The sequence below is a fragment of the Carassius carassius genome, chromosome 23 (assembly GCF_963082965.1).
Source record: "Carassius carassius chromosome 23, fCarCar2.1, whole genome shotgun sequence".
In the NCBI taxonomy this organism is placed as follows: domain Eukaryota; kingdom Metazoa; phylum Chordata; class Actinopteri; order Cypriniformes; family Cyprinidae; genus Carassius; species Carassius carassius.
Genome location: NC_081777.1, coordinates 2,167,736 through 2,184,856, shown reverse-complemented (window position 1 = coordinate 2,184,856; position 17,121 = coordinate 2,167,736). Strand labels below are relative to the sequence as shown.

The window sequence follows — 17,121 nt, the reverse complement described above, 5'->3', positions numbered from 1 at the left end:
TCGACTAGATGTGTATAAAAATACTAATTTTAAAAGAAAACATAAATTTTTATATCAGCCACCAGTCTTATAAATCTCTAATTAAATGAAAAACATTTTGTGATTTGAGCGCGTAATCCCTCAGAGCCCTCTGAAGAACAATTTGCAACATAGGCCATAAGACCTATAAAAATATAATTATTAATTTTGGTGTATGTTTTGCCTATGAATCATCAGAGAGTGCTTGTTCTCTTATATTTAAACTTGTACAGCATTCAGAGGGTCTTTGCAGACATTTAGGAGGTTTGTAACTGATCGATGTCTGCAACTTCACACAAATTGTGTAAAAAAAATACAAAGTGTCTTAATTAGTTCTATCTGTCACTAATTTACCTTAAACTTCCATACGTGTGGCACTAATACATCGTGTTTATATGCATACGTTGCATTCCTTTATCAGGCAACGATGACAGATGTACAATTTTAAAGTACTAAAATAATAAAAGACTAAATAATATGACTAAATAGTAATAATAATAATTTGTCTGTATATTGAACAATACATAAATAAATAAAATAAATCTGCTCACTTTTGACTTATAAAGATAAAGAAAAAATAAAGAAAATCTCAAATGACAGCGCGGAACGGTGAGACGTGACCCGGAAGTGATGTCAGTTACACGCTCGCTTTTCCTCTCTAGTTTCATTGATATTTCCGCGGTGCTAATTTTAGGTTCGCTACCGGCAGCTTCTCTGTGTTTAGGCGTCTAAATGTGTGGATAAATATTTATATGTGTTTTTCGTAGCCTCACTATTTAATTAAAGATACGTTTTTTGGAGCGATGGAGTATTCAAACCAGAGTGGGTTCAGACAGCGTAAGTTACGTACGTGATCTTTCCCATCGTGTTAAATAGCTGAGCGGATAAATTATCTTGTTTGATATAAAAGACACATATTTCATGTTCAGTTGAAAATGACTGTGTGTTGTTTGGTTATTAAATAATTGTCTGCGTTTACAACAAAAGCAAATTCAGTCGTGTTTCCTTTCAGTGTACCGTTATTTATTCTTGCTCTGGTCTGCTTGTTTGCATCTTTTACAGTCTATGGTTTACATACATTCAGTAGATCAAACCTCAGAATGTGACCATCTACATGATTTCATGATTTGGAATCACCCTTTAGATTAGCGGATGAGTTGTGTAATATTCATGAATGATGTGTTGTGACTGTTTGCTATGGGCTTTTGCCAACACGTGCAGTCATTTGTGTACATAATGTGTATTGATGCTGAGTTAGATGTGATTCTTGTGTTCAGAGGCGGGGGTCAGGATGCGAGGGACCCCGGGGGACCCCAGGGACCCCAGTCTGTTATTCGACGACACTAGCGCTGGAGGGAACAAACACGACCTCAGCGGTGTGGGGAAAGGCCCTGGTGTGTGTCCGGGACAGGCTTTGATCTCGGACCCCATGTCTAACCTGGCCTTGGCTTACGGCAGCAGCTTGGCCTCGCACGGCAGAGAGATGATGGACAAGAACGTACGTCAGTCCTTGAGTAGGAACCGCCCTGCGTGTGGACGTCTGTGAGTCTGTCGTGTGGACGTCTGTGAGTCTGTCGTGTGTACGTCTGTGAGTGTGTTGTCTGGACGTCTGTGAGTGTGTCATGTGGATGTCTGTGAGTCTGGCATCTGTGAGTCTGGCGTCTGGATGTCTGTGAGTCTGGCGTGTGGACGTCTGTGAGTCTGGCGTGTGGACGTCTTTGAGTGTGTCGTGTGGACGTCTGTGAGTGTGTCGTGTGGACGTCTCTGAGTGTGTCGTGTGGACGTCTCTGAGTGTGTCGTGTGGACGTCTGTGAGTGTGTCGTGTGGACGTCTGTGAGTGTGACGTCTGTGAGTCTGTCGTGTGGACGTCAGTGAGTCTGGCTTCTCGATGTCTGTGAGTCTGGCTTCTCGATGTCTGTGAGTCTGGCTTCTCGATGTCTGTGAGTGTGGCGTCTGGACGTCTGTGAGTGTGGCGTGTGGATGTCTGTGAGTCTGGCGTGTGGACGTCTGTGAGTGTGTCGTGTGGACGTCTTTGAGTGTGTCGTGTGGACGTCTTTAAGTGTGTCGTGTGGACGTCTGTGAGTGTGTCGTGTGGACGTCTTTGAGTGTGTCGTGTGGACGTCTTTGAGTGTGTCGTGTGGACGTCTGTGAGTGTGTCGTGTGGACGTCTGTGAGTGTGACGTCTGTGAGTCTGTCATGTGGACGTCGGTGAGTCTGGCTTCTCGATGTCTGTGAGTCTGGCTTCTCGATGTCTGTGAGTCTGGCTTCTCGATGTCTGTGAGTGTGGCGTGTGGATGTCTGTGAGTGTGGCGTGTGGATGTCTGTGAGTGTGGCGTGTGGACGTCTGTGAGTGTGGCGTGTGGATGTCTGTGAGTGTGGCGTGTGGATGTCTGTGAGTGTGTCGTCTGGACGTCTGTGAGTGTGGCGTGTGGACGTCTGTGTGAGTGTGGCGTCTGGACGTCTGTGTGAGTGTGGCGTCTGGACGTCTGTGAGTGTGGCGTGTGGATGTCTGTGAGTGTGGTGTCTGGACGTCTGTGAGTGTGGCGTGTGGATGTCTGTGAGTGTGGCGTGTGGACGTCTGTGAGTGTGGCGTCTGGACGTCTGTGAGTCTGTCGTCTGGACGTCTGTGAGTGTGGCGTCTGGACGTCTGTGAGTCTGGCGTCTGGACGTCTGTGAGTCTGGACGTCTGTGAGTCTGGCGTCTGGACGTCTGTGAGTCTGGCTTCTGGACTTCTGTGAGTCTGGCTTCTGGACGTCGGTGAGTCTGGCTTCTGGACGTCTGTGAGTGTGTCGTCTGGACGTCTGTGAGTGTGGCGTGTGGACGTCTGTGAGTGTGTCATCTGGACGTCTGTGAGTGTGTCGTCTGGACGTCTGTGAGTGTCGTCTGGACGTCTGTGAGTCTGGCGTCTGGACGTCTGTGAGTCTGGCGTCTGGACGTCTGTGAGTGTGTCGTGTGGACGTCTGTGAGTGTCGTCTGGACGTCTGTGAGTCTGGCGTCTGTGAGTGTGTCGTGTGGACGTCTGTGAGTGTGGCGTCTGGACGTCTGTGAGTGTGGCGTCTGGACGTCTGTGAGTGTGGCGTCTGGACGTCTGTGAGTGTGTCGTCTGGACGTCTGTGAGTGTCGTCTGGACGTCTGTGAGTGTCGTCTGGACGTCTGTGAGTGTGGCGTCTGGACGTCTGTGAGTGTCGTCTGGACGTCTGTGAGTGTCGTCTGGACGTCTGTGAGTCTGGCGTCTGGACGTCTGTGAGTGTCGTCTGGACGTCTGTGAGTCTGGCGTCTGGACGTCTGTGAGTGTGTCGTCTGGACGTCTGTGAGTGTGTCGTCTGGACGTCTGTGAGTCTGGCATCTGGACGTCTGTGAGTCTGGCGTCTGGACGTCTGTGAGTGGCGTCTGGACGTCTGTGAGTGTGTCGTCTGGACGTCTGTGAGTGTCGTCTGGACGTCTGTGAGTGTCGTCTGGACGTCTGTGAGTGTGTCGTCTGGACGTCTGTGAGTGTCGTCTGGACGTCTGTGAGTCTGGCGTCTGGACGTCTGTGAGTGTCGTCTGGACGTCTGTGAGTGGCGTCTGGACGTCTGTGAGTCTGCGTGTGGACGTCTGTGTGTGTCGTGGTGTAAGAGAGCATGTGATGTGTGTTGTGAGATATGAGTCATAGCTGCAGGCCTATTATTTTGGAGTGAATTATTAAATGACTTTTGGTTCACAGCTGGATCGGTTCATCCCCATCTCAAAGCTAAAGTATTATTTTGCGGTGGACACCGTATATGTGGGCAAGAAGCTCGGTCTGCTGGTGTTTCCCTACATGCATGAGGTAAGATCACACTTACAGACCTACAGAGTTGTTGAATAATAGAGTTGTTATTTTTTGTTTTGTATATAATATGCTTGAAAAGCATATACTTGAGTGTGAACTGAATGTGATGTCTGTTGGACACTTAATTGCTTGTTATTTGCAATGGAAATGTGTTTAAACTTATTTTAAATGCAATTAGTTTAACTTTTTAATTACACATTTTTACCCACTTAAGTGGGACTTCAGTACATCTTTAAATGTAATTTCTTAATTCTATTATCTTTGAATTATGGTTAAAGTTACAAATTAGCATTTATGATCAAATAAAAATAAACTTGAATGTAATTATGTAATGCATTTTGGTATATTTGCAATTTAGTACATTTAAAATATATTAACTTTAAATGTAATATTGAATAACACAGTATAGTTAAAATGATATTCAAGAACTTAAGTGTTAGTCAACACATCTAAAAACAAGTGTACGTCTTTAAAGCATAACTTTTTAAGAAGATTGTTAAAAACGTGACTTAATGTTCAATTTGACATTATTACAAAGTGCACGTTTTAAATGTTTACTTAAGTGTGTTAAGAAACAGATGCACTTCAGTGGCATTTTATACCATTTATAAATCATCTGCAAGTACAGTTTTTTTTAAAGTTAAATACTTTTAAGATTTGAAGCGCACAAGTGCACATTCAGTACTTTTTCACAAGGATCAAGCCGCTGTATTTTACAGGATAGGATTTAGGCTCTTTTTATGATCAGGGTCTGTCAAGCTCCAAAAATGCTATATATATATGTGACCTTAAGTGTCTTAAGACCTATATGTCTTAAGTGTCAATTTTTCGAAATTGAGAATTATAGCCCATCTGAAAGCTGAATAAATCGTCTTTCCATTGATGTCTGGTTTGTTAGGAGGACAACATTTGTCTGAGATACAACTATTTGAAAAAACGAATCTGAGGGAGCAAAAAAAAAAAAACATCAAAATACTGAAAAAAATCACCTTTGAAGTTGTTCAATTGAATTCTTAGCAATGCATATTACTAATCAAAATTAAATTTTGAAATATTCGGTAGGAAATTTATAACATCTTCATGGAACATGATCTTTACTTAATATCCTAATGATTTTTGGCATACAAGAAAAATGGATAATATTGACCCATACAGTGTTTTTCTCTGTAGAACTGGGAGGTGATTTATCAGCAGGACACTCCAGTCGCCCCACGCTTCGATATCAACGCCCCTGACCTGTACATCCCCGGTATGACCCCAAAGCATACGTTTCAGTTCATGAATTTTGATGAGTGACGTGCAGTTTAACAGTGCAGAAGCGGTGGGCTGTTCATTACATGCATGTGTTTGTGTTTGTGTTGTTCTGTTTCCGCAGTGATGGGATTCATCACGTACATCCTTGTAGCCGGACTGGCTCTGGGCACACAAAACCGGTAAGAGCTCTGGACGATGCATGACCTCTGACCTGACACTGCCCTGCTGTTAGTGGACACATTCATCACACAGCACTATTCTAGCCAGTAAAGATTTGCCTTCGAGCCCCTTAAAAAGAATTAAAAAAACGGAGATTTTTGTCTTCCTGATAAAATGTTGATATATTTCACCATTTAATTTCCAAAAATGCCTTTATGCACACTCCTTCAATATGACTTACTATGAATGCTTAAATAATGATTTAAATGTACCATGCAGTAAAACTTGAATGTGTCATTATTATTACAAAGTGCACTTAAGTCATGGAAATTTCTCTCTTTAGTCGCCTTTTATTTCATTAATATTATGTTATCTGCAAGTACAGTTTTACAAATATACTTTCAGTGCAAATTCAACACCATTAAGCACACTTCTGAAGAATCTGAACGACCGAAAATTATTTATTTCTCTTTCTCTTTTATTTTTTTTTAAATACCCAGTTACACAGGAACTGCTGCGTGAAAGTTAATCAATTTCCAAAAATAATACTAAATCATGTTTCGGAATAATAATTTGTTTTAATTATAATATAAATTTCATTTATAACTTATTATTCAGTGGTATATTACAATAATATATTGTAAACGTGTTTTTTGTTCTTTTAACAAGAATGTTAAAAAAAGGTAAATTCTTTAAAAAAAAAAAAAAAAAAAAAAGTCTGAAAGGAAAGCTGTAAAAATAACTTTGTCCATTTAGCTTTTGATTTCTAAGCAGCATCAATAAGAGCTATTAAATTCCCAGTTCGGATGATTAAAAAATCACTCTTTTATTACTAACTTGTGAAGCTTGATTTATAGATGTGGTGTCACAATGGGGATTTGTGTTTTAATGGTGCATGAATGTGACAGGAAAAGGAAAATGTACTGAGACTTCCTGCTATTGTCCTGTCTGCTCTCGACCACATACTGTTCTCAGTTTTTACATGTCAGTTTTCCAACAAATGGGACCAGATTGTCTAAACCTGTCATTCCAGGACAACACACACGTTTTTAATACTAGAAGATCTGCCAAAACCCTTTATCCATGAAGCATATTTAAACAGGGTGTCTGCGGGGATGTAAAAAGTTGGTAAATGAAATTAGCCAAAACTAAGGGCATTAAAAAGTAATACGCGTCATCTGACGAGGTATCAAATTTTCGAGCCCAATTTTTTAATACATTTTAAATTTGTTTTAAGTGAAGGCCTATCTTCTTTTATTTATATGTTGAGAGTAGGACCTGAGCGACATCATCAGAATCAATAACATCTCTGTGAAATCTTGTGAGAAGCATTCATCTTCAGCGAAGAAAGCTGATATCAGAACTAACGCCACTGATGTGGAAACCAGAAAAAACATTGTTCAATAACCACTAGTAGATGGCTGCAGAGATGTACTTATAGCTCATTTCCACTCCCTAATATAGCCTATATATTTTTGTATTCATTAAATTATATTTAGACATTATGAATGACAGTAATAAACGTACATTTTATCAGATGTAATATATTTATTACCTCTGTAAGACGTCTGCTAAAGATCCAGGAACCAGTAATAGTGAGCCACAGCTGGAGAACCAATGATCTAACTTTGACATATCTATCACGGTCTAATGTAGCCCAACACTTGGCTCATGTTTTACTTTAGGTTAATAATGCTATAATTGTAGGCTAAGGTTGTCTAATAATGCAATAAGCCCCGCGAAGCCGTGTTTTCTGCGAATCTTTGTCCAAAACTATGGACAAAGGCCCACTGTGACATTTTGATTAATTCCTCTGCTTTACTTAAATGTATCCGCTTAGTTTATTTTAATAACACCTGTGCTTACTTCATGGCCACCTCTTTTTTTAGATCGCTCACACATCAGACTTACTCACTAATGATCTATGAAGAAGATGTTTCCTTCATCTTCTGTCTTTATTTCTATTCTTCTCTCTGTGGGCAGTTTTTGAGTCCAGTGTTGATAAGTTATAATGACCTCGTTACATTGTGATGCAATATGTTATTCCAATTGGAAAGATATTTAATTTACGTCTTGCTGGTATTAAAAAATATTTTGAAGGTAGCAAAAGGTATTCAATTTAACGTATGAAGTTCTGTATATACCCTGTTAAAGTCAAGCCAAGTACAGTCAGAAGCAAACAAACTCCTTTTTTATTTTTTTTAGGTTTTCTCCGGAGATCTTGGGCATTCAGGCCAGCTCGGCGCTGGTGTGGCTCATCATTGAGGTTTTGGCTGTTCTTCTCAGTCTGTATCTGGTAACGGTTAACACTGACCTCACCACCATCGACCTGGTGGCCTTTTCTGGATACAAATATGTTGGGTAAGACCATTAGTTAGTCAGTCTTTTCCCTAGACTTACAACACTTTTATCATTTTAACACCGGGATCAATGTTCAAACTGGTCCTGGCAGAGTTTTGGACTCTGGGTGGTGCTATCGGGTAGTTTTTTAAATGTTATTTAACTAAATAAAACATGAAAAATAAAGTCAAATGATAAGGCTGATTCACACACTTTTAAAGGATTACTTTAGCCAGAAATGAAAGATGGCTATTATTATACAACCCGAATTCCGGAAAAGTTGGGACGTTTTTTACATTTTAATAAAATGAAAACTATAAGACTTTCAAATCACATGAGCCAATATTTTATTCACAATAGAACATAGATAACGTAGCAAATGTTTAAACTGAGAAAGTTTACAATTTTATGCACAAAATGAGCTCATTTCAATTTTGATTTCTGCTACAGGTCTCAAAATAGTTGGGACGGGGCATGTTTACCATGGTGTAGCATCTCCTTTTCTTTTCAAAACAGTTTGAAGACGTCTGGGCATTGAGGCTATGAGTTGCTGGAGTTTTGCTGTTGGAATTTGGTCCCATTCTTGCCTTATATAGATTTCCAGCTGCTGAAGAGTTCGTGGTCGTCTTTGACGTATTTTTCGTTTAATGATGCGCCAAATGTTCTCTATAGGTGAAAGATCTGGACTGCAGGCAGGCCAGGCTAGCACCCGGACTCTTCTACGACGAAGCCATGCTGTTGTTATAGCTGCAGTATGTGGTTTTGCATTGTCCTGCTGAAATAAACAAGGCCTTCCCTGAAATAGACGTTGTTTGGAGGGAAGCATATGTTGCTCTAAAACCTTTATATACCTTTCAGCATTCACAGAGCCTTCCAAAACATGCAAGCTGCCCATACCGTATGCACTTATGCACCCCCATACCATCAGAGATGCTGGCTTTTGAACTGAACGCTGATAACATGCTTGAAGGTCTCCCTCCTCTTTAGCCCGGAGGACACGGCGTCCGTGATTTCCAACAAGAATGTCAAATTTGGACTCGTCTGACCATAAAACACTATTCCACTTTGAAATAGTCCATTTTAAATGAGCCTTGGCCCACAGGACACGACGGCGCTTCTGGACCATGTTCACATATGGCTTCCTTTTTGCATGATAGAGCTTTAGTTGGCATCTGCTGATGGCACGGCGGATTGTGTTTACCGACAGTGGTTTCTGAAAGTATTCCTGTGCCCATTTAGTAATGTCATTGACACAATCATGCCGATGAGTGATGCAGTGTCGTCTGAGAGCCCGAAGACCACGGGCATCCAATAAAGGTCTCTGGCCTTGTCCCTTACGCACAGAGATTTCTCCAGTTTCTCTGAATCTTTTGATGATGTTATGCACTGTAGATGATAAGATTTGCAAAGCCTTTGCAATTTGACGTTGTGGAACATTGTTTTTAAAGTTTTCCACAATTTTTTCACGCAGTCTTTCACAGATTGGAGAGCCTCTGCCCATCTTTACTTCTGAGAGACTCTGCTTCTCTAAGACAAAGCTTTTATAGCTAATCATGTTACAGACCTGATATCAATTAACTCAATTAATCACTAGATGTTCTCCCAGCTGAATCTTTTCAAAACTGCTTGCTTTTTTAGCCATTTGTTGCCCCCGTGCCAACTTTTTTGAGACCTGTAGCAGGCATTAAATTTTAAATGAGCTAATTAAGTGGATAAAAGTGTAAAATTTCTCAGTTTAAACATTTGCTATGTTATCTATGTTCTATTGTGAATAAAATATTGGCTCATGTGATTTGAAATTCCTTTAGTTTTCATTTTATTAACATTTAAAAAACGTCCCAACTTTTCCGGAATTCGGGTTGTACTATTATGTTTTAAAGTTATTCAAACAAAGTCCTTGATTGCACTTTGAAAGTGTGTTTTCTGAGTTGCATACAGTGTCCCCCTTCTCAAGCAAACGCCATCGTGTGAATTCTTCTTTGTTTGCTCAGGATGATCGTGGGCGTGATCGCAGGACTTCTTTTCGGCCGGATGGGATATCACCTCTCGCTGCTCTGGTGCTGCGTCTCTACTTTTGTTTTTACGGTGCGTATTGAAAGATACAGTGGTGTCATTTATGAAGTGAAGCATTCAATCATTCAATCACCTTTTATTCTAGACACATAGGTCCATATAGACAACAAAATACAGATATATATATATACATATAAAACAATACAAAACCATTAAAGGATGATGCAGACGAGGCATCATTAAAACATATACAGGCTTCAGGTCCAATGTTTCCAAAAGTAAGATGTATACCTTGTGTCACTCAGCTATGGACACAATGATCATATTCTTAGACCCTGTTAGTCTGCACATGAATCTATACATAAGATTTCTTAAAACAGCGTTAAAATGATCATGATCATTATTAGCACAGTTTTGTTTTCTTGTATATGTTAGATTAACTTTTTCATCAGGGTTGCATTACATCTATCAAAAGTGACCGTAAAGGCTTTTATAATGTTACAAAAGATTTTTATTTCAAATACATGCTTTTTTTTTGCTGTTCGTCCTATTTGTCAAGGAAATGAAAACTGTTTCATGTGACACTGAAGACTGGAGTAATGATGCTGACAATTTAGCTTTGATCACAGGAATAAATGACCTTTTACAATATATTCACATAGAAAACGGTTATCGTGGAGGTCCGGTTATGGCCGCCATAGAGTAAGACGCGAGAAGCATCGCTCCCACACAAAATCCTTTTTTATTGCACTATTTTGAGCAAAGCGCGGATTTACTTGTATTTTTCTTTTTCCGAACTGGACTGACATATTTGGGCAACTTTTGAGGATGCCTCCTAAGAAAATATTCGAGAATAAGAAGGAAACAGCTACCGAAGATTCCTCGGCGTTAGCCTTAGGGGCTAGCCCGACATCCCCGCCTCAATGGTTCCAGACAGAACTGGAGAAAGGGCTTGCGAAGCTTCAAGTAATGATCGACGGACGTATGTGTGAAATCCGCGACTCTGTTGACAAAGTACACAGTGACCTTCAGGAAACGAGACTAAAGCTGAGCGAGTTGGAATCGCGTCAAGATGGATTTGAAGAAGCCATTGTTAATGTGCGTGAGGACATTGCTGAGGGTAAAAAGCACGTGGAGTACGAAATACTCACTTTGAAAGATAAGGTCGATGATCTTGAAAATCGCTCCAGACGTAACAATTTGCGCCTTGTTGGCTTTCCTGAAGGAGTTGAGGGGAGAGATGCAGTGTCATTTGTGGAGGAATGGCTCCCTAAAATCATTGGTATGGATCAAGAACGGCCCTTTGAAATTGAACGAGCCCATCGTACCCTTCAGCGCCGGCCGTCGGAACACGAAAGACCGCGAGCCATTGTAATTAGACTCCTTCGTTTTAGAGACACAGTCACGATATTGAATGTTGCACGGGAGAAAAAAGACCTGACATATGGAAACTCAAAAATAATGATCTTCCGAGATATGTCAACAATTCTCTACAAGAAGAAACAGGCGTTTGCTTCTGTTCGAGGGCGGCTCCGGGACCACAACATCTCCTACAGTATGCAGTACCCAGCTACTCTGAGAGTGGTTCTTCCTGAGGGTGCACGATCCTTCGGTTCAAAAGATGCCGCGGAGGCTTACTTAAAAGCCCACCATCCAAAACTTTTGTTGCCAGCAGGTTCGGAGTGAGACTGTAGGTAGGCTACATTATGAATAGTGACTGCATTTACGAAGGACTCTGAGTAGCTACCGAATGGTCGCTACTGAAACCTAATAAATACCAAGTAATGTTAGTCCGAGATTGTTTTGATATTGAGTCACAAGTGCCTTTATGCCTATGGCAACTTTGGTGATTTGTTTGCAAAGTTTTACCTGTAATGTTCGGTAGATGGCGTTATCTGCGCTAATTATTTCCTGGTTAAAGTTGGGATGCCTTAGCTTGAAGTTGTGCACGTTCTGTATGCAACGTTACGCGAATGTGTTGTTTACGGGGAAAGTGTTATGTATGTGGGTGGGTGGGAGGCTGGAAGGGGGGTTTGTGCCACTTTTTTTTTTTTTTTTTTTTTTTTTTTTCCTTCCCTTCTTTTTTGTGTGTTTTCTTTTCAATTTGACTGATAACTGATAGAGATAAGTATAAATATCTGTCCTGGAATGTTAATGGGATTAATAATAATTTAAAGAGGAAAAAAATTATGTTGTTCTTAAGAAAAAATAAGATAGACATTGCTCTCCTACAAGAGACGCATTTGACTGAAGAAGATCACTGTAAGTTATTACGTCAGTGGTCTGGACAAATATTTTTTTCATCATATAGCTCTCATTCAAGAGGGGTTGCTATTATGATCAATCGCAGAGTGCCTTTTGTTTTTGAAAGCATGGTTAAAGATAATTATGGAAGATATATTATTCTTAAAGGATATATTGCTTCTGAGAATGTTACAATAGCAAATGTATATGCCCCCAATCAAGATGACCCTCAGTTTTTTCATAATTTTCATTTTAAACTGTTTTTGCCCTGTACAATCATTGGAGGTGATTTTAATTTGGTTTTAGATTCAGCAGACAGATCACCTAACAAAGGTTTTGTCTTAACTCCATCAGCAAGAGTTGTGAAACATATAATGGCTGAACTAGAACTGTTAGATATTTGGAGAGCTTTGCATAATAAGCAAAATGATTTTTCTTTTTATTCTCGACCCCATAAGAGTCTCTCTAGAATTGACCTTTTTCTTTTACATAAAAGACAAGAACACTTAGTTGAATCATGTGAATACCTTCCACGAACTTTGTCTGACCATTCCCCTTTAGTTCTTACAATTTATACCCCTACTACTAAATCACACATTAGAAGATGGCGGTTCAGTAATTATCTCCTTAACGACCTTGATTTTATAGACCTTCTAAATAACAATATAGAAAATTTCTTGAATTTCAATGCTGGTTCTGCCGCTTCAGGTATGATTTGGGAATCACTTAAAGCTTATCTGAGGGGAATAATCATAGCATACTCATCCGGAAAAAAGAAAAAATATCAAAGTCAACTGAATGAACTTTCTAAAGATATTAAAAAGCTGGAACAGGACTATTCTATATGTGGAGATGAAAGTATTCTACATAGACTAAATTCATTGCAGCTTGAGTATGATATGCTGTCCACTAAGGAAGCAGAGTGTATCCTCCTCAGAACCAAACAACGATATTACGAGCATGGGGACAAAATTGGCAGATTATTGGCCTGGCAAATAAGGAAAGACGATGCAGTGAGGTCTATAAATGCAATTCGTCAAGTAGATAACACTATCATCAGAGACCCTAATCTTATTAATCAGGAATTTATGCAGTTTTATAAGCTGTTATATACCTCACAGCATACAGATATGGCGAACATACACTCTTTCCTAGATAGCCTTGATATACCTTCACTTACCGAGGAATGCAGGGACTGTCTGGAGAAGGACATAACGGAAATTGAAATACAAGAAGCGATATCTTGCTTAGCTGTTGGCAAATCACCTGGTATGGATGGTTTCTCCATGGATTTTATTAAGGCTTTTCTACCTAAATTAATCAAACCACTAAATGATATGTATTTGCAGGCTATAGAGACTCAGCGTTTACCTGACACTCTTGAACAGGCTATGATAACTCTTTTACTTAAGCCTGGTAAAGACCCTCGTTTATGTGGCTCCTATAGGCCGATTTCATTACTTAACTCAGACTACAAGATTTTTGCCAAAATTATTGCTTTAAGATTGGAAAAAGTTATCTCACAATTGGTACACATGGATCAAACAGGATTTATTCAAAATCGATGTCTCTTTGACAATGTTCGGAGACTTTTGAATGTAATTTTTTCTGCTTCTCAAGTTGATTCTCCTGTTATTGCTATATCTTTAGATGCCGAAAAGGCCTTTGACCGTGTTGAGTGGCCCTACTTGTTTACAGTCCTTCAAAAGATGAACTTTGGTTCTAAATTTCTTAATATGGTCAAAATGCTTTACAACCATCCAACAGCAGTCATTCAGACCAATAACGAGATCTCGGCACAGTTTTCTTTGGAGCGGGGTACAAGGCAGGGCTGCCCACTATCTCCCCTTTTATTTTCTCTTGCAATAGAGCCTTTAGCTATTGCAATTCGCTCACATGACAATATCAGTGGTTTTACAACCCTTCAATCTAAACATGTAATCTCTTTATATGCGGACGATATTATGTTGTATTTGACAAATGTAGATTCTTCCATACCAGCCTTGTCAACTCTATTACAAGAGTACGGGATTATATCTGGTTATAAAATAAATGTGAATAAAAGTGTCTCTATGCCTCTTAATAGAGCCGCTTCGCAATTGTCCCTTAAAAATTTCCCTTTTGTCTGGAACAGAGATAAATTTCTATATTTGGGAATACAAATACCTAGAGATTTGTCTCAGTTATATAATTTGAACTATGCTCCCCTGCTTAGAAGTGTAGAAAGAGAATTAGATAGATGGAAATCTCTTCCTATTTCATTAATTGGTCGGATAAATTCTATTAAAATGACTGTGTTGCCAAAATTTTTATATTTGTTTCAGGCACTCCCCTCTGTGTTACCAAAGTCTTTTTTTAAGGATCTCCATAGAGGTATTTCTAGGTTCTTATGGAAAGGGAAAGTTCCTCGGGTAAAATTAAATTCACTGTTTATGCCTTTTCAGAATGGTGGACTCAAATTGCCTGACTTTTATTTATATTATTGTGCAGCTCAGCTGCGCATTGTTTGGATCTGGCAAACAAAATGTATTTCCCCTCCTGCTTGGCGACAATTAGAAGAGGCCCAAGTGCAGGGTATAACCCTTGCTGCAATACCTTTTGTCTCTATAAACTATTTGAAGAAATTGACCTCTAACCCACTAATTGTTGGTACTTCTAAAATTGTTGCAGACCTCATGAAAAAGATGAAATGCAAGCAGACTATTTTCAGATCCACTGCTTTTTATTACAATCCCTTTCTACCCCCTGTCCTCAAAGATGGCATAGCCAAACAGTGGTATGATCAAGGCATCCAAACCTTTGACAAATTTTATGAGGAGGATACACTCATGTCGTTTGAGCAATTACAACAGAAATTTACCCTTCCCTCTAAATTTTTCTTTAAATACCTGCAAATTAGACACTACATTCAGACCCAACAAGGTGGTCGTTTATCTAAGCTCCCTCTTTCACCTCTTGAGGCTATCTTGGCTGAGAAAAAAGGTCATAAGGGTCTCATCTCTTTTATCTATGCCAAGTTGTTACAACTGATGGCGGGTAGCATTCGTGACGTAAAATCTAAGTGGGAAAAAGACTTGGAGTGCTCATTCACAGATGACGAATGGAAAGCAATATGTGAGAAAGCTCAGACTTTTTCTATCAATAGTCGTCATAAGCTCATCCAATTTAATGTGATACATAGAGTTTACTATACTCCAGTTAGATTGCACTCTTTTAAAAGCTCCTACTCAGAGATCTGTCCTAGATGTAAAGCAGATAGAGGGACTCTTCTACATATGCTGTGGTCTTGCCCTGACTTGGAAGAATATTGGAAAGGGGTCTTAGAGATTATTGCTATAGTTGTAGGTACTAATGTGCCTAGAGAGCCTAGACTTACCCTCTTAGGGGATACTACACTACTTGATCAACAAAGAATTAATATGAGATTTGTCAGACTAGCTCTACTAGCAGCCATAAAATGTATAACTTTGAGATGGAAGGATTCTAATTCACCTTCTACTTCCATGTGGATTAAAGAAGTGTCATCTTACATGCCTTTGGAAAAAATTGCATTTCGTTTGAAAAAGCGTCAAGATTTGTTTGTCAAATACTGGGGTAGCTTCATTTCTTACTTGGGTTTAACAGGACAGAATGCTTAGAACCTAATTTTTTATACTTTCTTGTTTCATTTTATTCATGGTTTATTTGTGGCACTATGGGTTGAGGTTTGGGGCATGTTTAGGGTAGTATGTGCGGGGTTGAAAGATTTGCTTTGATTATTCTGTACTTTGTTGTACTTTGCGTTTAACTTGTAAAAACCCAATAAACATAATGTTCAAAAAAAAAAGAAAACGGTTATCGTATTGTATAATTAATTGTATAATATCTAAATAGTGCAGCCCATTTCAGTTTGAATCTGATCTCTAGAGTTCAGATGTGATGGTTCTCCTGTGTTTGGGACAGATTCGGACACTGCGGTTAAAGATCCTGTCTGAAGCGGCCGCGGAGGGTCGGTTAGTGCGAGGAGCCAAAAACCAGCTGCGAATGTACCTGACCATAGCCATCGCTGCGGCGCAGCCCGTCTTCATGTACTGGCTGACCTTCCATCTGGTCAGATAAGAGCCGCAGGTGTCTAGAGGATCAGCCATATCGTTGTACCGCAGGAGTCACAAACATCTCTAGAGACTTAAGCCTATTTGCACTTACATAATAAACCAATGCACACGGACACACTTTGTGCAGCTTCACAGCACAATACGAATGATCTGAACTCTAATTGCCCAGCAGTCTTTTGTATGGACATTTCTAAGAGTTTCTGTTGGCTTTTGTTTTGTATAATATATATAGTGCAATTGTATTTTTTAATGTAAAACTGTGTTTATGTTTGCAAACAAAGGTCGATGTATAGATGCTTTGGCTTGAGAGACCTGTATATGACTGTTTGCTGCCCACGAACCAATGAAACGAACTCCGTGTGATGTCTGTTGTGGATGTGTGGTGGTGCTTTTTTTTTTTTTTTTAACCAGTAAAGCAATCTGTCATTCTTGTCAAACGGACAGATATATAAAGATACAGTCTTAAGGTTAGACAGCTTTCATGTTTCATAAACAAAAAAACAAATGCCTTATACATTTCAGGGTCAATTGCAGTTTTATTCTTTCATAATTTGTAAATGAAATAAACGCTTGTTCTCAAGAGCTAGTTTGCATGTTACTCTGAGTTATTAAGTTTGAGTTTTAATACTTCCTGAAAACCACCTTTAGGAAAAATCTATTCATCAACAGATGTATGCAGATCATTTTCCTTCATATAAAAGTGCCCTGACTGCTGCTAAGTCCTTTTATTCTGCTAGTATTAATGAAAATGACAGACTATTCTCTACTATCAACAAACTATTAAAGCCTGCTGAAACTGCAAATCACCTTACCTCCACACTAGAACCATCGTTATCTACTTTATTGACCTTTCAGCCTATTAGTCAAAGAAATCACTAGACTCACTAGATCCCATCCCTAACACTTCCATACTCACTGCTCACTCAAAAATGCTTCTGTTACCACAGTTCTTAAGAAACCTGACTTGGATCCTCATCATGACCAAAATAATGACTGTCCCATTTCCAAACTCCCATTCATTACTATACTTTAAGAATGGACTATTACAACCCAACTTCAAGCTTATCTTCAAAACAATAACCTCTACAAACCTTTTCAGTCAGGTTTTTGCCAGTATCATAGCAATGAAACCACTTTGGTAAAAATTACTAATGATCTTCTACTTGCATCTGACAACGGCCTTTTATC

General features: G+C 39.5%; 1 protein-coding gene across 3 annotated transcripts; it reads left to right on the top strand.

Annotated features, from left to right (window-relative positions):
* The first annotated feature begins 626 nt into the window (after nt 1-626).
* On the top strand, nt 627-16,296 carry LOC132101845 (protein YIF1B-like). 3 transcript variants are annotated; one of them, XM_059507060.1, is made up of 8 exons: nt 627-864; nt 1,296-1,516; nt 3,722-3,826; nt 5,000-5,078; nt 5,205-5,262; nt 7,448-7,603; nt 9,574-9,686; nt 15,718-15,773. In XM_059507060.1, the coding sequence occupies exons 1-8, from the start codon at nt 822-824 to the stop codon at nt 15,756-15,758; spliced, it is 816 nt and encodes a 271-aa protein (XP_059363043.1). In that variant the 5' UTR covers nt 627-821; the 3' UTR covers nt 15,759-15,773. The 3 variants fall into 3 exon arrangements, with proteins under 3 accessions (XP_059363043.1, XP_059363042.1, XP_059363041.1); XM_059507059.1 differs by lacking the exon at nt 15,718-15,773 and adding an exon at nt 15,782-16,296 and having other exon boundaries at nt 629-855; nt 9,574-9,667; XM_059507058.1 differs by lacking the exon at nt 15,718-15,773 and adding an exon at nt 15,782-16,296 and having other exon boundaries at nt 629-864; nt 9,574-9,667.
* The last annotated feature ends 825 nt before the right edge of the window (nt 16,297-17,121 follow it).

Bases quoted from the DNA above. Each gene is read 5' to 3' on its own strand.
- LOC132101845 (XM_059507058.1), top strand. From the start codon at position 822: ATGGAGTATTCAAACCAGAGTGGGTTCAGACAGCGTAAGTTAC. The intron at 865-1,295 runs GTACGTGATCTT...TCTTGTGTTCAG, and splicing joins GTTCAGACAGCGTAAGTTAC to AGGCGGGGGTCAGGATGCGA. The intron at 3,827-4,999 runs GTAAGATCACAC...TTTTCTCTGTAG, and splicing joins TGTTTCCCTACATGCATGAG to AACTGGGAGGTGATTTATCA.